The sequence below is a fragment of the Pituophis catenifer genome, unplaced genomic scaffold, assembly GCF_029215685.1.
Source record: "Pituophis catenifer annectens isolate HBS135680 unplaced genomic scaffold, rPitCat1.0.hap2 SCAF_1, whole genome shotgun sequence".
NCBI classification, from domain to species: domain Eukaryota; kingdom Metazoa; phylum Chordata; class Lepidosauria; order Squamata; family Colubridae; genus Pituophis; species Pituophis catenifer.
The window spans coordinates 242,222,659-242,247,114 of NW_027256881.1; the positions used below are offsets into that span (position 1 = coordinate 242,222,659).

Sequence of the window (24,456 nt, forward strand, 5' to 3'; positions counted from 1 at the left end):
GATGTTTATTTATTTACTGAAAATAATAAATATTATAAATAAACATTATCCATTCATGAAAAAATTAGGACATAGTGTAAAACCTAGTTAGGTTTAGCTAAGTCCTTTACTGCAATCTATGTAGTTAATATGAATTTTTGTCAAATGTTCAACCTATCTAGATTCTTTTTGTTCACTCACTTCCAGTCTCCCGTCTGCTCTAGTTTAATTTTATCACCCAATATTCTTCTTATAGCCAAGCTCATGAAGTAGATAAATTACACCCGGTAAATGTCAAGAACGTGCATTAAAAAGATCTCATATGGCATGTGAGACATGAGACTCCTTTGATCAGGTCTTTCTTGTCAGTGTGTACCAGTAGATCAATAATTTTGAATGTGTGCTGTCCAGACTCCTTCTACATCTACACAGTGATAATGGATATAAAGTGATTACTTATTTCTTAAGTCTGGAAATATATAATGAAAATACTCCAGTTTAGTTTATTTCTATTATCTCCCTCCTTTCCAATTTGTCCATTTAGCAACATTTCCTCATTGCTTAGGAAGCTCATATCAAAACAATTTCTGTTCAAGTCATGAAGCTATGAAATCCATTCCAGTCATTGCAACATTATGATGTTATATTATGTTGACAGTTTTGGGTTGATGCTATTAAACTAATCATTTTTCTTTAGCAATTACATGAAATGTACTCCTGGCTTTCAGCCTTTGTTTTTAACAAATAGCTGGTTTTATTCTGTATGTTGAATTACAGTTTGGAAGAGTTATTATCCAGTGCACAGTAATGAAGAGGCTAATCAGTACACAAATCAGTAAATAATGCACCAAATCCTTTTAAGGAAAATGGGTGGAATTTAGCAGCCGGTCATCCCTCATGCACAGCAAGTTTCTGTTTCTAAAGAGTTTTCCTTTAATCTTTTCCATCCTATTTCATTAGCAGGTCAAGTAGCACCAAGATGGAGGAATTTATTTATTTTATTTTATTAAATTTGTATACCGCCCTTCTCCTGCTGGACTTAGGGCGGTGTACAGCCAAAATAAAAACATCCCAATACAAAATTTAAAATTTGTTAAAAGAATTACACAACTTTGGCCTAAATTTAAAATCCCGACTAAAACCCATAGACAATTAAAAATGACCCCCATCTCGGGCTCGCCAGAGATCATCCATCAGTGTGACCAAAGCAGTTTCCATGCTGTAGCCAGGCCTGAAGCCAGACTGAAAAGGGTCTAGATAATCCGTTTCCTCCAATGACCGCAGGAGCTGAAGTGCCACCACTTTCTCTACAACCTTTCCCACAAAGGGTAGGTTGGAGACTGGATGGAAGTTCTTTAATTCTGCTGGATCCAGGGAAGGCTTCTTGAGGAGGGGCCTTACAACTGCTTCCTTTAACAGTTGCGGGAAGGCCCCTTTTCTCAAGGATGCATTAACTAAAGCCTGGAGCCAGCCTCGTGTCACCTCCCTGCTGGCCAAAACCAGCCAGAAGGGGCACAGGTCCAACAAACAAGTGAAGGAACTCATCGCTCCTACAGCCTTGTCTACTTCCTCAGGAGTCACAGGCTCAAACTAATCCCACACAATAGGACTAAGATCTGACCCCGTCATCTCGGTCGGAATTGCCCAATCAGAGTCCAGGTCCATCCGAATCTGAGTGACTTTATCCAACAGAAACTGCCCAAAGTCCTCAGCTCTACCGTGCAAGGGCTCCTCCATTCTACCTACATTAAGGAGGGAGCGAGTCACCCTAAATAGGGCGGCTGGGCGCGAATCAGCGGATGCAATAAGTGCGGAAAAATGCGAACGTTTTGCCGTCCGTATCACCACTAAATAAGTCCTAATAAAGGCTCTTAAGAGTGTTCGGTCAGATTCGGAGTTACTGGTCCTCCAGCGTCTCTCTAGACATCTCTTCTGGTGCTTCATCTCCCGAAGCTCCTCGGTAAACCAGGGAGCTTTCCTGGATCCACCGCCATGGAGAGGTCGCAAAGGCACAATCCAGTCCAGTGCCCCCGATGCCGCCCTATTCCAGGCAGCCGCCAGGGACTCAACCAGATTGTGGACAAGGGAGTCAGGTGTCTCCCCAAGCTCCTTCTGGAACCCTTCAGGGTCCATTAGGCGCCTGGGGCGGAACCACTTAATCGGTTCCACCTCCCTGCAATGGAGGAGTAGCGTCCTGAAGTCCAACCTCAGCAGGAAATGATCTGACCATGACAAGGGAGAAGCATCTATACCCCTTAATTCCTGATCATATCTCCACTGCCCCGAGAGAAACACCAGGTCAAGTGTGTGTCCCCCCCTATGAGTCGGACCCTGAACTACTTGGGTCAGGTCCATGGTTGTCATGGAAGCCATGAACTCCTAAGATGCATCTGAGGATTCGCCAAGTGACGGCAAATTGAAGTCTCCCAGTACCATAAGCCTGGGGAACTCCACCGCCAGCCCAGCTACCGCCTCTAGCAACACAGGCAGGGCTGTTGTAACGCAGCTGGGAGGCAGGTACATCAGCAACAAGCCCAACTGAACCCCTGAGTCCAACCTCAAGAGGAGAGACTCACACCCAACAATCTCAGGGGCAGGGATCCTGTGAGGGCAAAGACTCTTCCAGACAATAGGTGCCACTCCTCCACCCCTTCCCTGGAGTCGCGGCTGATGCAATATCTGGAACCCATCTGGGCACATCTCTGAGAGGGGCACACACCCCTCCGGGCCCAGCCAGGTCTCAGTTATGCATGCCAGGTCAGCCCCCTCCTCCAGAATTAAGTCCCGAACGAGGGGGGTCTTGTTAACAACAGACCTGGCATTAAACAGCAGCAGCCTGAGGTCAGGGCCCTGACATCCCAAGTCACCAGGTATATGAGGCGAGCCCAGTGAACCAGAACCAGAGAGGCCGGAACAAGTAATCGCTTTGAGACAGTGAGTCCTAGTTCCCCGAGAGTGGCCTACCCCTCGGCTCCCGCCATATCTACCTCTCCCAGTCATAACCGCAATACTCTGGCTCTCCAACACCCCAGAGATCCCCTCCCCCACCTCAATGGCCCCCCTCCTCCCCGACAAGCAAGGCACCCTACTCATACCGAGCCGAGGGTCATATCTGAGCCCCCATCTGCTTCTGTTTGCACACTCAGCAGAGGGGGCTCCATTCCTTGCCCCCAGCTCCCTCATTCTCCCCAAATTCACCCACTCTAAACCCATTCCTTCTATCCCATCCATCCCAACACCCTCTCATATATACATACACACATCTTCCCCACGATAAAATTAATTGTTGTCATGTGTGCGTTACCAACAAGACAGAAGAGGATATAAACTGGGAATGTTATCCTCCACACCTCCTTTGCCACAGGGCCAAAAACAAGCAGAAGAAGGGGGATAATTATGTTGATTGTTCAGTTTTTCTTTTAATTGTCTGCACTGCTCAGAGTCACAAGCAAGCAAGGTGAGCGGCTGTATAAAGTCAATACGCAAGCTTTTCTGAAACAATTAAATTCCAACGTTGGAGCTTGACGGGAAGAAGCTCAGCCAGATGTGGCCCTGATCCAGCCCGGCGGTGACTCCTCCTTCCTCCTTCCGCAAGGCCAGGCATGGGTCCTCTCCGACGCGGCGCCGCTTGGTCTTGTGCCCAGGAGGGGGGCGGCATTTGAGGCTTTACGTTGTGATGACAAGAGCAGCAACACTAATTATTTATTCAACATTCAGGTAGCAAACCAGCCTCCCTATGTAAGATAACCAGGTGTCTCCTAGATAAACAGGGACTGGGGAAGCCCTTGCAATGTCACTATGAGGAACATTCTTGACCTCTGTAAGATGAATTACTCGACTTCCCTTGTTGTTGGACTGGTTGGGTAGAATCTTGAAAGGCCAGGCTTTTTCCCCAAGATTGGCTGATTTGAAATCAGAAATCTGACTTTGCTGCTAGGTTTTGGTTGATTCTAATGTTCATCGTGTTAGTATAATTTTAATTTGACTGTTGCATTGCTACAGAACTGTAAGTCCACAATCTCAACGCAGAACTCTTTGTTCCCGTAGTGATCAGGCTGATTTTTCATCCATGGTAAGTAGTCGGTTCTAGATGTCCATTCCCAGACGTAGTTCCAAGGAGTCCGAGCTTTATTCAGTCTGTTCCCTCAACAGTTCCATATCAGGTTTGAGGCATAGACAGCCTGTCTTGCCAGCCACAGAGAGAAAGGTAGGGCCGTAAGGCAAGAAGATGGTCCAGCAAAACTCAAGGCATTTCCACCCGGTGGGTTGTGGTGGGGGAAATTAATCAACCAGTTGTAAACTGGTTTACAACTGGAAACCAAATTTCTGTCCTTATTTAACAGATTAGTTTCCTGGTACTGCATGTAATACGAAGGAGACTTGCAAATGTTTTTTTTTTAAATGTTCAGCTATTAAATTAAAAGAGAGGAAATGATGCAAGCACCCCATAAAGCAGATGGCTCTTGGTTGTAAACTGACATATCCATTAAGTTAAGATAGAAACAGCTATGAAATGACTTGCATATATTATAAGCAAATTGACTTGATGAAAGACCATTTAGACTTATTATCAATAAGACAATCTATTTTCTCTTGCTTTTCTCTCTCAATATCTTTTTCTACCCTACAGAACTTGAGGATGGAAGTAATTTATTACAAACTCAGAATTTTATATTCCCTATTTGCTATTTGTCGCCATTCTGTCCAGGGAGATACGTTGTAGAAAAAATTTTCTCACAAGTTCAGTCAAACTCCTTGAACTCGCGAGAAAGTTTTTTCTACAATGTGTCTACCTGGACAGAAAGGCGAGGAACGTGACGCTGCTGGGAAGGTAAGATGCATGTCTCGCAGCCCAACACGTCCCACCCCAATGGCAACGGCAGCCTGGCTGCTTCCCTTCTGCACTGTCTCTTTATCGAGAGGGATGGCAGGTGGGGCGGGCGAGAAGTGAGACACTTCTCACCCACCCCACCTGCCACCCCCAAATTGCATCCTAAAGGGAACGGGTGGGGGCAGGTGGCTAAATGAGGGGCAGGAGCCCTGTCATGCCCGGTGGGGGGGGGGAGAAGAGACAGCAAGGGGAGCCACTTCTTGCTCCATGCGTCTCACTTCTCCCCCACCCTACCTGCTAGAAACAAGTCTTTGTGAGACTCATCACGCCGACGCCGCCTCATAGAGCAGGACTCTGCAAGACTTGTGCAGTTGCATGCAGGAACTGCAGCACAGCCGTGAGGTTCGACATACTGGCACAGTCGCGAGCAGCAGGACGCCAGCTGTGCCAGTATGATGAAGCTCATGGCGGTGCTGCAGTTCCTGCATGCAATGGCACAAGCCTTGTAGAGTCCTGCTCCATTAGGAAGCAGCGGTGGCGGGAGATGTCAGGGCAGTGGCCAATGTGAAGAATGGGGAGGGGAGGCAATGGCAGCAATGGGACATCTAGTCCCACACTTTCCACCTCCTGAACCCCCAAAATAATAAGTCCTTTCCGATAATAAGGCCAAGCCGTTATTTGGGGGGGAAACACGGTAGGTTTCTGTTACATCCTTTGTCAGGGTCCTCAAACATGGTTTATGTCCCCACCAGGAGCAGCTTTGAGAGGTTTGCATGTTGTTTCAGCTTATGTCCAGAAAACTGAAGCACTATCAAAACTGATTTCTATTTCCCTGTGCAAACTGGATTGCCCAGCAAAATGTGAAACAAGGTCCAGAAAAGCCCCTTCTTCTGAGATCATCAAACAAACTGCACCGGTTTGTGTCAGGAGATGGATAAGGTTTGCAGCTTGGACTTCTTTTCAACTGGGAACGGCCATGAAGATTATGTCAGATTCAGAGGACAGACACATTCCCTCCTTATTCTAATGTCCATTGCCTCATTTGGCCCAGACTTTTGGTGGGTGAAGGTGGTTGCCTTCATGATTGGTGAAGGAACATAGCCAATGCCCAAGGCAAAATGAGGCCATTCTCACATGGCAAACTCATAGGAAAAGTAACCCTAGCTGGAATTACTTGGGGTGGAAGGGACTGGTAGCCCAAGCTGTTTCCCAGTCATTCTAGACTGAAACCAAAACTAGCAGGTGTAATGTGTGGTGGTCTGAGAGCTGCCTCTCTGCCAGGCTCCCACCTCTGCCAGGCTCCCACCTCCTTTCACGGGTACAAGGAGGGCAGATTTGCTGTCCTGCTGAACCTGCTTTGAGCACTCAGAAACCAAAAAGGGAAAGTGGCACAGCAGAAACAACTCCTTTGCACTTAGAAGCCCATAGTGGGAAGCTAAGTGAGGAAGGGCTGACATATTCCCATGGGAAGCAAAGGCACTGCTTGCCCAGGTCAGCATGGAGTGAGTCTTCTAGGCACAAGAAGCCAAACACCACAAGGTCCTTCTGAATGGTTCTGCTGAGCTAGCAGCAAAGAGGTCTTAGCTTGGAGCTGGTAGAGAGATGAGCTGCAAGTTGAGGAAGTCCCTTAGCCTTTCTTCTTGCATGCTGCAGCATGGCCATTGGGCCATTCAACTGCTCTCCGGGAAATCCTGCTTTTCCAAATGGAGTGAAGCACCAAATACTTCATTTATGCTTCACCTGTGTGTTGGAAAAAGTTATCAAGGAAAGTGCTAAAGGATCTTTCTGAATTTAAATAGCTCACTTTCTAAGTCTAGCCGAAGAACAATTATTAATATGAACAATTGCAATCCATGGACAAAGACCTTTTATTTAAGTATGGTATAAGGAAGAAATGCTGTCTTATAATATTTGAAAAAGAAAGTACAGCATTTCCCCCCCCGCCGCCCCATATTCTTAAATAAAAAGTCTTTGTTCACGCACAAAAGGCAAATAATGCGAGCAGGTGATGTACTAACCAAACCCTCCTTTTTCACTAAATCAACACCTTTTTGCCATAAAAGATTTCTTTTCTCCAAAGTACAGCTTTTATGATTGGTGGGATTTTTTCCTCCAAAAAATGAGTTTCTGATAAAAAGAATTTTACAAAATCTCATTCAACTCTATTAGATAATGAGATATTAGGGACCATTCACATAGTTAAATGGTCTTATTTTTTTTTTTAGCACACTGATGATAATAACAAGGCTTTTTAAAATTAAGAATAAACTATCAGATTTGGGTTCAGTTGTTTTGCTTTCAGGGTGGTTTTTTTGTTATTGACAATTTAATTTTTGGTCACACAATGGATCTATTCAACATAGATTACTGCGGACTGCTGCTACAAATACAGATGAGAAAACTGAACTGAACAAATGCCTTTCATCAGTGCTTGTATGGCAACCGGTTTTAAGAGAAATAATGATAAGCTAGGAGGACTGTCCTGTTCTGCATATCAGGACAATCTGCCAGCAAGTCCTCTAAAAACTAATAAAAACTAATTTACAAGCTGAGCTAACAAATCTACTTAGACAAATTAAAATCCTGAATTCCGGTTCCAGTTAATCAGTTCAGAAGAGACAAAAGGTTTGAGGAGGTCTCTTTTCCCCTTTTGTGATTACATTTGTCTTCCATTTCCTAATCATGTCCCTTTTAGCTTAGTCAAAAGCTCCCTGTGCATCCCTAAGGGGTTCCTAAACTCTTCCCCCCACCCCCGTTTTCTCCCCTGTCTTGGAATGGTATGCAATTGTATTTCAATTTTCTTATTTATTAGAAGGCTTCAGTGCTACTGCAGTCTCTTTGTCTTGGGAATTTTTCTCAACGGGATCCTGACTAGGATTTTTATAAACTTGTTGAAACTGGCTCTCCTGAAATCTGTTGTGTTTATACGACTATGTTCCGATTTTTCTTTTGGTAGCATCTTGACACACTACATTTATCTCTTCAACCAGTTTTTCTCTATTGGTTAGGATAAGCACTAAAAAACTGAACACTTTGTCTCTTCCTCAACTTTTTGGAAAATAAAACTGTCAGCAATGCTATTAAATATGTTTTTGGATTCTGCAGTCTTGGCCAAGTTATAATGAAGTCTCCACTTATTATGATGTTTCTCCATTTTTTATTGACTCTACGTGTGATGTTCAGTATAATGTGTTGATTAACATGTAAGAAAAGTGAATTTTCAAATGAATGGGACTGTGTAAGACAAATGGAAACATAAAATGACTACGTTGAAAAATAAGGAATGTGCCATAGCCTCGGAGCTTCAGCCTGTTGTATATTTTATCAGAACATCCCTAAGGTAACTCTTGGCACTCTGAGCTATCCCCTTCTTTTGATCAGTTTCTTCTCAATAAGACATTTAGGGCAATAGAAAGGCAGTAACCTAAGATCTACTACATTATTATTATTTATGAATATATATATCTGCATCATTTTCCCTCCTTTCTGAAATGTATAATGTATTTAATATATAAATATCAGTGGATATCTGAATAGAATAGAATAATATCTTTTGTTTGCTGGTTGTTTGCCCAACCTTTTTGTGGGGTCATCTCCAGTATGTACTGTTTACCTAATAAACATTGCAATGAGCCTTAATTATTTGGTTTGGGTCCTGTGTTTTGACTCCACAGTGTTGAAGTTGAAAGGAGGAATCTATTTCTTATTCAATCATGGAGGTCGTTGAGGGCCTTCAGCTCAGTCCCTCTCAGAGGATTGTAACGGTGATGGGAAAAAATTAAGGGAGTTCCTCATGTAAGCTGCCTTGAGCTGTCAGAAAAAAGATGGAAGAGAAAAGCACAGAAAAATAAAAGTCATTGGTTGTGACTCATAAGAAAAATAAGTTATTGGTTGTGTGAAGCTATATCCAGTTCTACTGGTTCACCATTGGATCATCACAAGTAGGATGCTTATATATGTACATTGTGTTGCGAGTGCCTTCATATACCGTATGACTGTATTGTGCTCAAACATATCAGAATACAGAATGGCAGAGTTGGAAGGGACCTTTGAGTTTTTGTCCAATCCCCTGCCTAAGCAAGAGACCCTATACCATTCCAGGCAAATGGCTGTCTAATCTCTTTTTAAAAACCTCCAGTGTTGGAGCACTCACAACTTCTGAAGACAAGTTGTTCCTTAATTCTAGATTGAATCTCTCCTCTGTCCATCTGTTATTTCTTGTCTTGTTCTCAGGTGCTTTGAAGAATAGGTGGACCCTCTCTTCTTTGTGACAGCCTCTCAGTTATTGGAAGACTGCTATCATGTCGCCCATAGTTCATCAATACATATCATATCATAAGTAAATGCAGGGCCCAAAGATAGCCTCCTATTTCTCTTCTTGTAGCTATGGAAGTATGTATCCATATGTGATTACATCTATGTTTGGGAGGACTGAAATATTTGTTCTAAAATTTTTCAGACAATATGTTCTGAGTCTTGAATCTTAAGATCTGCCATTCATTTTTTTTTCTGTCCTAAGGACCATACTTGATTATAACAAGTCATTCAATATCAACTTGCTTCTATGTTATATTTGCTACAATTTAATTTAATTTGTTTTTATTTTATTCATTATAACAGGATCAAGGGGAATTATTCCCCTTACTGATGTGCTCTCTTTTGTTTTATATTCATCCATTTTAGCTGGATTGTACAACCTGCAATGCATTTTCTAATATGAATTACTTACTTGTGACAAATTGCTTTGTCAACTTAGTAACTGATTGAATAAACAAAGTGATTTCTCTTTGTGCACCATTAAATCTGACAGTTGAATTACACATATCCTAAATTATGATAGCTTTTTAAAATGGGAGAAAAAGTTTTCCAGACAATCCAAATTCCACCCCATTTATATGTATAATATAAAAACATAATTATTTATTTATTTTGCTACAAGAGCCAAAGAATATTATTCTCACCAGAATAGTATTCTTTCAAATTCAAATTAAATTTTAAAAGAAATCAAATTATTGTTTTCCTTTTATTCATGGTATCAAATAAATCTTTGAAGAAAAATAATTTTGTGCTCACATTTGGTCATATCAGATTTCTTAAGATTTGTTAAACTAATCATGAATGCTATATATGTGAGAGTATATCTAAGAAACAGAATAAAATGCACTAAATAGGTGATTAGACAGATAAAATGTGCTGATATGGGATTATGAATATCAGGCACTGAGAAAGGACAGAAAATGGAAGATTAAAGGAAATTTGCATCTTCCAGAGAAGAGCTATTATGGACAGATTTGAGGAGCCTTAAATTGACATTGCAAACATTAAGAGGGAAATGACAGCCCTCCTGCCCTTGTATATGGTCTTCAGAATCAGTTCTGTAACGATATGTGGGGCTGACTTTTGGAGGCAGGACAAAAAGACAAAGAGATAACCAAGGTAATGGTCAGATAAAAGGCAGCTGAGCTTGCAGCAGGAATGTAGGCCCCACTTTCATGGACTTTAAAATATTAACAGAAATTGGTACTAAATCTTGATATGGAGTTTTAGTAGATATCATACAAAATTAGCCACATTGTTAAATTGCAGTGGATTATTGTATAAAAACTGAAGTGGTTACTCATAAAGGCACTTCATGAATGAGCAGATTTTCTGCCAAGGTTCTGAAGTGTCCACTGTGGTTTGAAATTTTGCTTAAGTAAATTGCTAAAGATAAAACCTAAGCAATCAGACTTTTGTTAAGTTCTGAAGATTCCCTATTTCATTCCTTACAGAGCAATCAATATAAATGATACTGTTGTTTATCCTTGGTTAGCCTTCTATACAATGTGGAATTCAATAGATGAGCAACTTGGCTTTTTTGGTAACAGTTAATTTCACTCATTATTCACAATGAAGTGGCTCTTGGCCTATCCTGTTATTGCCTCTTTTTCATTCCCAGCTGTATATGTAGTTAGAGGAAATGAAATAATTTTATGTATTATATTGACAATCTACTTAGATTACTGTCCCTTTGCTTCTATCTGACCTGCTGTGCTCTATAATTTATGAACTTACCTTTTGATAGATTATTTTTCCCCATTTTTATATCTAATATGGGTAGTCCTTGATTTATGATCTGTCACTTAGTGTTCAAAGTCATGACAGACCACCCAAAAGGTACTTATAATCCAGTTCTGAAGTTAAGAAGTCTTTCCCCTGCCCCCTGTCACGTGACTGCATTTGGGTGCTTAGGAGCCAGCCTGCTTTTACAGCCATTTGCAGCATCTTATGGTCATGTAATTGCAATTAACTATGTTTTTACAGAAAATTACCATTTTCTTCCCATTTTCAGCAAAAATGGACTATAGCAAATAATGTGTTTGCTTAATGACTGCCGTATAGATCATAAAAATGAGTCTGGTCATGTGGTGACCCACTTTACGACCGTAATGGGCAGGCTCGATTACAGTCAAAAGTCCAGAACTACCTATCTCTTAAAGAGAATTATGCAAAAGGTCTTTCCAGGCACCGAGAGGATAATGCCCTGTCAATTGGTACATTCTGAGATGTTACTTTTCTTGGGGATTTTAATAATATCCCCTCTTCACTAGTCCTCTGGAACTACACTATTTTGCCAACATTTATTAAACAATGTTGTCAGTTCTTTCACCACAGCCTGGCCTCCATATTTTAGGATCTCATCTAAGCCAGCTGCTTTGTTGTTTTTAAAGCTTATAATTGCCATCTTTACTTCTTCAATTGTAATTTAGCCAGTATTCATCTGAAGCTCTTGTTGGACACACTGTTCATTAAAGTTGTACATAGTGAATGGGTTTGGCTGGTTAGGAGTTTCATGGAAGTGTTCAACCCATCTTTTATTCTGTTCATCCAGGCTGGTGACCAAAAGGTGAGATATAATAAACACAATATTTATAACTGCATCTAAGTAGCACCTTCACATTTTCAGTTTTATTAACTTCTTTTTTTAATTTGAATATCCCAATACAGGGCAGTCATGAGATGTCCCAATACTGCTCTACAAATATCTAAACACAAATTAGTTAAATCTTCCAATTTCCATATTTGTATTAGCCTAATTCCTCAGGGAATGTTATGAGGAAAAAATGCTTATATCCATTCAATTTTTTAAGCCTGAGAAAGCTAGGAAATAAAGGGACTATAGGAGCATCTAGAAATCCAATGCATTTCATTAACCAAACTCTTCTGCACATTTCTGCAGCACTGTGAAGACTTTGTTAAGGCAGCAAAATAAAGTGGTTTGTCTGGCAACTGCCATTTTGCCCCAGCACACAAGCAGATGGGAGAAAATGGCGGCCACATTTGGGTCGCCTTTGTGTAGCCCTGGGACACATGGCCTGTCCTCATTCCCCAATAAGAGGTCTGGAAAGCTTCAAAAGGTGTGATAGGTGAGGGACATATGGAGGGGGTCCAAGCACTGCAGGTCCTGGTGGGGTAGGATGGAGACAGGCGGGGAGCATAAGAGCAAATGACTGCAGGGACATTGCAGCCGTCATAACTTTGAAACAGGGTCAAATGTAATTTGGGGCTGCCTGTTGAAACTTGGAAGTTTGTTAAGTGACCTGTCATATCTCAAGGACTATCTGTAGCCCTTTTCAGGTTGGGAGGCTTTTTTATCTTTTGAAGAGTCAAATAAAAACTCTTCAAAGAGATAAAGGAGGCACTTCATCCTTTTTTACTACTTGTTTTTGCATTTCAAAAGCTGTACGTTCAAAACCAGCTCTTCACTTCTTCCCTCCTGACGAGTTTTCCAAAGAAAATGGTGTATCAGTTGGATCATTGTTGTTTGCTCTACAAATTTACAGTTCTCTCCCCAGTTCATCATTCAAGTCATCATATAATGGAGGATAATGCAATATATCTTTAACATTCTGACAGCTGTTTTGTATGGTCTCTGTAAAAGAACAAGCAATCTCTCCCACTGCAGTGGTACATTGTTTATGTTTTTTTTAAAAGAATGGATGCACTTTGCTAATGGATGGATTCAGCACCGCATCTCACTTGATATAAATTGCATATGAAGAGATTTAACAGAGTTTGTACACATAGGAAACGTTCTGTGCTATGAAGGATGACTTTATAATTTGATATTGTTTCAGTTGAGTTGCTATTAATTCTTGGAAAGAGACCCAGGGAAGATTTCTATTATTTGAAATAGATATCTGTTCATTTTTAAATGAATTTACAGTCAAAGACCAAATTAAATTGTTTATTATGTGCCTTTTTTGGTTTAAAGTAAAATGAGATTTCTCCACTTCCTCTGAAATGAGAGATTTAAAAGAAGAACAGAAGCCCCATTTCCCTAGGAAAAGTAGCCCAAGAAGTAGCTGCTATTTTTTTTATTATTTTCATTTATCCAAAGCAATTGTTTTTATTAAGGATAAATCTTATAACATCACTGAGGAGAAAAGAACTTGACAATCAGCCAAAGTGTAAGGTCATTGTAAACAATAAATAACATCTTATTTTGTTCAGGGTTCAGATGAGAGCAATTCAGAGTATAAATGCTGTCTCTTTCAGGACTGATCTCTTTCTTCTGAAGAAACTGTTGTAACTATGTTGTCAAGAGCCCCGGCTTCTGCATCAAGAAAAGAAAAAGTAAAAAACATGTCTGCATTACAAGACAGGGAAAGAGCACTCAGTAACAGTGGTTGTATTTTTACAGATAACGTTGACAAGACTTGCACAGTTTTGTTCTCAGAAAAATTAAGACATCCCTAATGCTATTAATTTGATCTTGAGAAACAGATTGTTGCAGTAGGGAAGCACATATTGCATCTTTACTTCTTCAGTTGTAATTTCACCAATATTCAACTGAAGCCAGCAAAGAGCCTTTGATCCATCGAAAGTAACCTTCGGGCCCTACTGGAAAATACCGTGAGCAAAATTGGCTGGCTTTGACTCAGAGATCATTGCTTTATTGATAACAGTGCTTTTATCACACTTGAAATTACAGCCTTAGCCTTTCATCTTCCTGTTATTATTTTTTCTTCTTACAAATAATTTTCCAGCTTAGAAAAACGGTAGGAAAAAAGATTACATGGCCTAAACAAATGAAAGTAGCTTTGGGATTCATAGATACACCCACCCCAAATATTTCAACATAATGCCCCTGGAAGGTTATTTATCACTGAATCATTTGTCATTGAAAACCCGCAATTCCATATACTTTTCTCTCCATTTGATACTGCATTTCTCTCTCACTTTTATACCCAAATATCTCAAAAACATATTAAAACAGCTTACTAATGTCAGAGCTGAAATGCCAACACCATTTTATAATCAATCTTTTTTGCTATTAGTAAACTATCAATATTAATACTGACAATTTTAATTATCAATTGATATTTTATGATTGATTCTTTCTATTTGGACCCTCAAAAGAAGTCCTACTTGCCATATCTGAAATCTAGTAGAATACAGAACAAAACATGGAGCATAAGGGCAGAGGAAGAACAGCACACCAAAGTTTAAAAAGAGAGATAATTATTTCAGAAAAAGAATTAGCTAGATGCTAAAAGGAAATAGCAAGGAAGCAACCTCATCATTCTTGGGAGCATCAGATTCAGGGGTCAGAGACTCATATTCAAAAACATTCATCCCACATCCCAGTCAATCTTACCCATGCCTAATTCTGAACAATTGAGAGCTTTGTAGACAACAGCTAATCAAGATTAGATTTTTTCCAGCTAAGGAAGACCAACATCTGGTCTTAGCATTGGATTGGGGCACCAACCTAAACTGAGGAAAGACAATCCAAATCCCAGGGGCCACCAGATTAGATTTTCTAAATTGGAAAGTCAATTCTTGAGAATTAATGTGACCCTATACAACATACGCTAAGAGCTAATAATTTCATTCATTTTCATTTGTAGATCCTGTATAATCCTGGACTGGCTTTCCTATTGACTAGTGAAGCATTACAATGGCTTCTCAAACAATAGTGTACTGACTATTAGCTGGAATGGGAAGTTGGTATATATCACTATATGGATACTAAGCTGTTATTTTCTTAGGGCCCCTCATGACTAGATAACTTGAGTTCTGAGCAACAGTAACTTGTACATGCAATTTTGTATGTCCCTATATTAAAGTAGCATAACTATTCACTTTGTATGGGAGAAACTACTAACCTTTAAGATGTAGATAGGCCAAGAATTCAATTATTGTACGCATAATATTGTTATATGTCATCAGTCTTGTGGAAGTATCTGGGGGGAAAATCAAGTATTACTGATTACAAGAGAGAATGAAGGTGAGAAGGCTAGATAAAAGTGGTAGTTAAGGGTTAACTTAGGATAAATCTGTATGAACAATTTTTAATCTTGAAGCAAATGTAGGGGTTGCTTCTTGGAATTAAAAGTTGATGAACTATAAGAAAACTGGGGGGCGGTGTCCTCTGGAATTTATAATCATTAATGAAAAGTTTTGGTTAGCTTTAACACTTTTATCTACATGTTATTTTAAAATGTAAACTGTTCTGTGGGTGGAATTATTTTTATTTTATGTTTCTACAGTGTTTTCCCGAAAATAAGACCCTGTCTTATATTTTTTTGAACTCTGAAATAAGTTTCTGGCCTTATTGCCATGCGCTCAAAAGCCCGATTGGGCTTATTATCAGGGGATGTCTTATTTTGGGGGAAACAGGGTACATTTTATTGGTTATATATACAGATTTTTGCTGCCTGAAAAATGCATTGCATAGACTATGATTTCTCAACCCTGGCAACTTTTAAGATGTGGGAGTTGAAGTTCACACATCTTAAAATTGCCATGGTTGAGAAACACTGGTATAGACAATAGAGAGTAGATTTCCTATCCACACTCCAGGGGCTTTTTTCATGCAGATTTGGAGGGCATTCAAGGTGATCAGAAGAGGGAGAAAGGAACCATGAGAGACTCACTGGGCAAGTTAGTCAATTCTCACAATGACAACAATCATATTATCTATTTAATTTTAATTAAATACAATGAAATCTAACTTGGATTTCATTCTACTTCTAACTACTACTGTCAGGGATATAGCTGCCCAGCTTAAACCTAAGGAAAATGTATGATTAATTTTGCAGATATTACCCAATATTGCTTTCAAAACAGAAATATCACCATGGAAAAATAAAATTATCCATTTAAATAGACTTCATCATGTTTCATTAAAGCAACACCCACATAAAAGGGCAGATCTTCAAGCAGAAAATTTGTGCATCATGATTTAGGAAAGAAGGAATCAGGAGCAGCTTTTAAGACATGCTTGGAAGTACATAGCAGAAAAGTATTAGAAGAAGAAAAGTTACCTGCTTTTACATTTTCTTCGAGGTTTATGTCACGTTTACCGGCTAAACCATGCTTGACACTAAAAATTCTTTCTATTGCATCTGTAAATAAAACAAGAGGTGAGATCAGGTTTTATTACTCTAACATTCACCAGTGTGAGAGATCTCCCCACTAGGTAAAACGATTCTGAACAAAAATGTAACATATATTTTTGATGGAATGATGCACATTGAATGAGTGGGGGGAAAACATTTCACTAACTGTAAAGCAAAATATCTTTGCTATTTGTAATAGCAAAGACCTATTGCAACATTGGCATACAACACCAGCAAAATTCAGCACAATGTCACATTTTGGGTGTAATCATGCAGCTGTTGATATAATGAAAAGACAAGCAAGGAGTTGCCTTCCAAGTGCTGTTGGACTGCACTGCTAACATTTTTCATTCTTCACCATTTTTGGCTTGAGCAGCTAAGAATGGAAGTTCAATGGCATCTGGAAAGTCACAACTTGCTCATCTCTGGCATAATGCAAATGTTTTGATTCAGCCAAATATGGGATTAAGCCATTGCCACTAAATTAAAGAAAATCATCTCTGGTACAATAGCCACTTTATAGCCATTTGTTTGCTCTGGTTGAAAAAGGTGGACATATTTGAGTGCACATAATGTGCTGCCTTGGGTTCAGTCTGTTTACTTGAGAACATGTAGCACAGTGATTGCTTCCTTTGATTTTAAGAAACATATTAGATTTATTTTAACAGTAAACTGCAATTAGTTTACACAAATAACCTCCAAAAGCCATCTTACATTCCCCAGGTGGCTCTTCTCTCCCCCTTGCACTGGGCATTTCCTTGAGGAGCTGTTCAATACGACCTGAAACAGATGATGGCTATTACCTATCCTTAGAGAAAATTGAACTTGAAAAGTAGATTTCTTTTGTAAGGCATGGAGGTTTGGCCATCTTTCATCCATTTTGCCATCATTCATTCGAACCCAACATAAACAGAATAAATTCCAAGAAAAAAATATTTGAGTTCTGTTCTCTTAGAGACTGTATTAATCCTGCCTTCCTTTTTGTAAGTAATTGGTGCCCATATACCATTATATGGTTTTAAAGTAGTGTCCAGCCATGATAATGTAATCAAAATATTGAATAATCTCAGTGTGTCTAATGTACATATCAAGTAGCAAAGTACATCTGAAAGGTGTTTGCTCTCCTGAAATAATTTTAATTAATGTATTACATATATTTGTATACCGCACCCTGAATTAGCTTCAATTGATCCAGCTGCTGACTAGCAAAGGATACATATTGGGACAGAATCATAGAATTCAAAAGGGCTAATTGGACTGTTAAGTCCAAACCCTACTCAGTGTAGGAATTAACTAAAAGAACCTCCAACAGAAGGCCATCCAGCTTCTTCTTGAACATATTCAATGCCAGACATTCATAATTTTCCCTGATAAGTGATTTTACTGTCAAACTGCTGGGTTAAACTAGGGTTCAACCAGAATCTGGTTGTGAAATTGTGAAACCTTTCACAATTATTATGTGTCCTGCCATTTAAATGATAACAGAAAAAATGACTGTTATGTGATGTCCTGCCAGATACTTTAAAAATGCTGTGTTATCATGTTGCCATTATCCCTTATTCCTTGTCAAGGATAATCACACCCAATTTTCTCAATCTCTTCTCATACAACTTTATTTCCAATCTCCAAACCTCCTCCTTGTTGTTTCCTGCACTTCTCAGGACACATTCATTATACTGGGACGGTAACTAATGCAGGTTCATTAGTTCCTGTGATTTGGAGACTATACTTTGATTGATGTCACCTAAAATCAGTTGCCTTTTTAGCCACAATGAACAGTGCTGACTCATATTCAGCGTGATCAATTACGTGACAAGATTTTTTTTCATGCATATTGTAACCAAAGTAGATTGATACTGTCTATTGGTCATTCTTTGCCTTGCATTTTATTTTATTTTTTCTTAAGTGAAGAACCTTACATTTATCTCCATTCAATTTCAAACTGTAATGTTCCCACTTCTCTAACCTATAAGTACCATTTTAAAAATGTATTGTGTTTATTTATTGGTATCATAAACAACAGAGGTTGTTTTAAAAAATAAAAACAAAATTGCTGAGATATCCTGTTCAATTATTCTGTCCCCCACTTGGAATTGCCTCTCAAGAACAGGGTTTCTTTTGTTTTTGCACCTATTAAAATGGCAGGTTCTTGGACTAAAGGGAATATTCCCCCTTCCCTTTATTTTTCAATCCATATCGGATTAATTTTCTAAAACAAATATATGATTATTGGGAAGTTAGGGAAATTTATTGGAAAAACAAATAAATCCTTCCACCTGATCACACAAAACTGGAGAGAAAGTAGACAGGCTGATGTTATATAGCCTGATTTCACGTGAATTAATAATAAGTAGCTTCTATGTATTGTACCATTTTTGTCAAAACATTTTTTTGGTGTGTGTGTGTTAGGGAAATCTTATCCAAGTTCCTGTTAATGTGGAACTTCATAGCTTTTCTAGCAAACAGCCATCCTCTCAGCTGCAGCACTGAATGGAAAAATCACTTTTCTTCAACACTGCTGTAAACTCTTTGGAAGAATTTCCACACCATCTTTTTTTTTAGGCTGAAAAAAGCCTATGTTTTTACAGGGCTGATAAGTTGAAAAGATTTTCTCAATTTCAGTGAAATGGTTTGAACTGAAGGGGGTGGTAATTAAATGGCTTGTGTGGTGTTTTGTTGCCAGGGTTGGGGGTGGAGGGCCATTATATTATTTTCTTAATTTATTATTTTCTTCTATTAGCTTTATTTTTTATATATGCTGTTTTTATATTCGTGTAAGATGCATTGAGTCACCATGCGTAAATAGGCTGCAATATAAAATTTCTAAATAAATTTAAAAATTATTGTGTTTTTCTTAAAATCATGCAGACCTAATTATGTTGAAACTTGCCAAAAACTGCAACAGCTGTTTAAACTCTGTCCCAATATGGTGCCCTCCAAAGGTTTTGAATGGTTACCACTAATTTTGATGATCAGTTTATGGGAACAGATGTATAAACATTCATCTATGCACATAGCTGTTTACTTCTATAACAGGATGTCATTTGAATTTTTAAGAATACATAGATAAGCATATGATGTTGACACCTATGAGAAAGGCTTTATAAGTGTAAGTGTATAATTTTTGCTTACTGTTCTACCAGTAATGTAAATTGGCCCAGTCATGGCTGACAAAAGTATTTGTCACGTACTTAGCAATAACCAAGGGCAAAGCCACATAAATATCTTCTGACAGCCCATAATAGTCACTTAAATCATTTGACTGAAATCCCTTCCTCAGTCCTACCAAGTATTATGTATTGCTTTACTTCAAACCTGTAATGTAGCCCTGTGTATTACCTGACTGCTTATTCTGTTACTTGGAATACAACGGCCCTACCACTGTCTCAAATATTTGCAGGCAATCTAAAATATATGGCTCTTGCTAGACAGTTGCAGAAAAGAAGGCAAACAGAAAGAAGGAGCTTGAAAATAACGAAAAACATTTTCAATAATCATATTCTTTCTATTTATGAAATGGAATGGAACCAGAAAGTTGATCAGTATATCCAGGGAACACTGGTAATATGTTCAGATTAATGCATTGATATGGTCTGGAAGTGAAAATGGAGCTCAGATCAAATTGGTTTGCTCTTAAGAGTTCAAGTGAGGTAATGGAGGACTTGTTCCTTCAAAGTACTCAGTTGGAAATAGTTTAAACCAAGCCAGGGAAAACTGTAACTGAAAAATTTCATAACCTCTCCCATCAAGAGCAGGGAGTGAAAACTAATATAAAACATATATATTTCTCATTTCTCTTCATTTCAATTCATATGCAAATAGATGTAGAAATTAACATTCTTCCACATTGTTTTAAATGTATATTAAATATTTTAACTCACGTGGGCCAAGCAGATAGCCAGCACTATTCATAGTCCATCCCCTTTTCTCTTTAGCCTTACAGAAGGAAAATGCATGATTAATTTTGTATGTATTACCCAATATTTCTTTTAAAACAAAAATATCAACCTGAGAAAATAAAATTACCCACTTAAATGGATGTCATTTTCATTAAAATAACATCTATTTATTTGGGGGGAAATGCAATTAATCACAAGTTATAGTAGTTTATACTATAGTATAATAGTATACTATAGTATATACTATAGTATACTATAGTATATACTATACTACTATACAGATTTACCAGAATTTACACAGGATTCTTTTTAAAACAAGCTGTACATTATAAGAGTAAATCAACTGTGTATAAGAATTAGTTTCAAAGTTATTTAGGATTTCAGAGAACTCAAAAGTAAGCTCCACAGACTTTATAAGGAATTAATGACTTTCCTTGTGATAAAAGTGCTTAGGAGTTAGAGTTAACATATGCATCTCAGTAGCAAGGATTTAATCTTAGGTCTGCTCCTGAATTTTGCCAAAAGATCTGCCTCCTTTTCATTTCAGCCCCTCTGGTCTTCTTAAACAAATTGCTTGTTTCTGCCCAATTGGACCTATCAAATCTTTGCCAGTGATTTTTCTCCCGACACTGCCACACACTCATTTAAGAGACAGCCATCCCCGTGTTTGTAATTTTAAGAGACAGCCACGACTCCTGCTTGCAATGACGCTCTGTGTTTGTAAAGCGACTCAGGAGGTCGAGTCGGAGCACGTGTTACGGGTCTCTTGTAGTTCGCTGAAAGATGCGCGAGCAGCCGAGAACTACATTCGCTTGCTTAAGTTACTTACGGATAAAACCAGCCCAAACGTCTCTGAGAGAGCAGCACAAAAGATCAAGCCGACAAACAGGAGCCCGGGATGCCGCTGCATCTAAAAGAAAAGAGAGAGACCGAAATCATTTCTTTCCCGCCCTTCCCGATTCGCGCTCCCCAACTCGGGATCCAAAGAAGGTCTCCCTTTCCAGAGACAGACGAAGACCCTTCGTGGAAATGGCCCGTCCACCAGAATCCTGAGGTTTTATGGATGTTTTAAAGGAACTCCTGATCTTAGAAATTAGCGAGTGTTCCTAGCCTAAAGTGAGAGTACACGATGAAGAGAAGCGGGAGGGCGGACAAGATGGGGAACTTGAAGGAAAGTACCTTGCCCCGGAGCTAAGGGTGCCCTTGCCTGTTGAAGCAACCTGCTGGACTCGCCCCGTCGCAGCTGGGAGAAAGGAGGCCAAGGGGAAGGGATCCTTGGGCCGATCTCTCTACCGGATCTCCTCAGTCACTGCATGGCTCGGGTGCCAGCCCAGAGATGAGCTCTGCGGATGGACGCCACGGGTAGCGCCAGCCAAGGAGATCGCAGCGGAGATCAAGCCTGCTTCTCCTCAGCTATTTATGAGCTGCGGTTCAACATCATTACTGGCGCGCCTCGTCACTCGCCTCGGGGGGATCAGGAGACGCCCACACTCCATGGCCGTTTCCCCGCGGCAAGGCAGTGCATTAGGAAGGGCAAAAAAAAAAGACGGCAACTTAATTAGAGGCGTTTGGAGCCTGCAGATGGCGCGCAGCTCGGCCAATTACCTTTCATTACGCTCGGGCTGGTCCCCTCGACGAGAAGGCCGCGGCTGCAGACGCGCCTCGATGCTTCTTCCTATTCAACTTCAGAAGTTCTTTGTTGCTGTTCGCGAAGGAGGGAATAGCTCTGCCTTGTCGGGGACCCGACAGTGAAATTCGAGGGGGAAGGAGGTCTTTGTATTTCCATTATGGCTATTATTATACGCCATCAGATACACAGGTCTTCCAATTACAGGTTTCCTGGCCTTTTTCTCATCTCTCCCCGTCCTAGCGAGGAAACAAGTTTTACGTATGGAATTCCTTTTTTCTGATTCAACGCAGTTTCCTCTCTTGGTTTCTGCCTACCGGTTTTCTGTTCTTTAGATAAAGCTTACTTTGTCCCCATAACTTCCTTGCTGGTGCACCCAAGAGAGGCTGTTGTGGAGGTAAAAGTGATACAACAAATAAGAGCCCAGCCATTTGAGTTAAGCTCCCACAATTAGCCAAGTTATTTTGACTTCTGAGGCAGAAAATCCTCAAGCACTCCCGCCCTATCCATAGTAAAAATACAACGATGCATTCAATAGTGAAGGATTCCTTGCCCTTCTACAACAGTCCCGCTTAATGTTGGTCTCCCTAATGGTAGGGCAGGCCATGCTTCTAGAATCATTTTCTCTGGAGCAATAGTACTGCAATGAAGGACTTCTTTTCCTGTTTCAAAATCCAAAATCTACCAGACTGAATGGCTCAAAAGGTTTATCATGACTTTTAATCAGGCAAGCATGGAAGAGCCAAGAAATGCTTAAATCGAAAAGCTAGGTTAAGCTGTGAGATCTGTATTTTCAAGAGCTTCAGAATGAAGATACAATAGATTGAAATGCAGATGGCATTTTAAATAAAAGCAGTCCTCATCTTACAACAGTTCATTTAGTGACTGTTCAAAGTTACAATGGCACTGAAAAAAGTGACTTATGACCTTTTTCTCACAACTATTCCTTGGTCCAAGCTTTCCCTTGGTCATGTGATCAAAATTCAGATGCCTTGCAACTGACTCATATTTATGGTTGACCCGACAAGCAAAGTAAATGGGGAAGCCAGATTCACTTAATAACTCTGGTACTAATTTAACAACTGTAATGGCTCATTAATTGTAGCAAGAAAGATTGTAAAATGGATTAAAAATCACCTAACAACTATCTCACTTAGCAATAGAGATTTTGGGCTCAATTGTCCTAAGTTAAGGACTACTTGTACACAAGCAACAACATTTAACACACTGGAATGAATTCCTGGCTGAAATTGCACTGAAAATGTGAGTGAATTTGGAATGACTTTCTTCTGGGATAACATCATTTGCATTGTTTTATAGGGCATTGTTCTATAGTAGGCAAACAGTATATGTAACTTCTACCCTGGCAGATGGAGTTGTAAAGTTCTAAAAATCTTATCGTATTGACACTACATGCAACACATACAGGTGAAACTCAAAAAATTAGAATATCGTGAAAAAGTTCATTTATTTCAGTAATACAACTTAAAAGGTGAAACTAATATATGAGATAGACTCATTACATGCAAAGTGAGATAGTTCAAGCCTTGATTTGTCATAATTTTGATGATTATGGCTTACAGCTCATGAAAACCCCAAATTCACAATCTCAGAAAATTAGAATATTGTGAAAAGGTTCCATATTCTAGGCTCAAAGTCTCCCACTCTAATCAGCTAATTAAGCCATAACACCTGCAAAGGGTTCCTGAGCCTTTAAATGGTCTCAGTCTGGTTCAGTAGGAATCACAATCATGGGAAAGACTGCTGATCTGACAGTTGTGCAGAAAACCATCATTGACACCCTCCATAAGGAGGGAAAGGTAATTGCAAAAGAAGTTGGATGTTCCCAAAGTGTTGTATCAAAGCACATTAATAGAAAGTTATGTGGAAGGGAAAAGTGTGGAAGAAAAAGGTGCACAAGCAGCAGAGATGGCCGCAGCCTGGAGAGGATTGTCAGGAAAAGGCCATTCAAAAGTGTTGGGGACTTTCACAAGGAGTGGACTGAGGCTGGAGTCAGTGCATCAAGAGCCACCACAACAGACGGATCCTGGACATGGGCTTCAAATGTATTCCTCTTGTCAAGCCGCTCCTGAACAACAAACAACATCAGAAGTCTTACCTGAGCTAAAGAAAAAAAAATACTGCCGCATTGAGGCAGTAATTGATGCAAAAGGGGCCCAAACCAAGTACTGAATACATATGCATGCTTATACTTTTCAAAGGTCTGATATTGTTTTATGTACAATCCTTGTTTTATTGATTTCATGTAATATTCTAATTTTCTGAGATTGTGAATTTGGGGTTTTCATGAGCTGTAAGCCATGAGTCTATCTCATATATTAGTTTCACCTTTTAAGTTGCATTACTGAAATAAATGAACTTTTGCACGATATTCTAATTTTTCGAGTTTCACCTGTAATTGCACTTTCACAGTAGTTTACACAGCAACATTTTCACAGTGATTTACGCAGTAAATTATTCAGTTTAAATTATCAAATGACAAATATATTTGCCATTCAATACTGCAGAGGTAAGAGCATGACATCACACAAAAGAGGAAGCGTTTTGGTGGCTGGGTCTTTTTAGTTGTGTATATTTGGAGCTGTATATAAACAGCTGGAGTTTAAAAGCTGAGGCCACAGTAGAGTGTCCAAGATTGGTCAAGAACTGGTGTTTACATTTTTTAAAGATGTGATGACATTTATGTTAATATCTACATGTAATAGAAGAATT

The 24,456-nt window shown here is 39.5% G+C and overlaps 1 protein-coding gene across 1 annotated transcript; it reads right to left on the bottom strand.

Moving 5' to 3' along the window:
- Positions 1 to 13,344: 13,344 nt before the first annotated feature.
- Positions 13,345 to 21,006, bottom strand: GAL (galanin and GMAP prepropeptide). The gene is made up of 6 exons (XM_070957369.1): positions 20,926 to 21,006; positions 20,079 to 20,133; positions 16,912 to 16,977; positions 16,123 to 16,203; positions 14,962 to 15,039; positions 13,345 to 13,406 (listed from the first exon to the last, which is right to left on the bottom strand). The coding sequence occupies exons 1-6, from the start codon at positions 21,004 to 21,006 to the stop codon at positions 13,345 to 13,347; spliced, it is 423 nt and encodes a 140-aa protein (XP_070813470.1).
- Between the last annotated feature and the right edge of the window lie 3,450 nt (positions 21,007 to 24,456).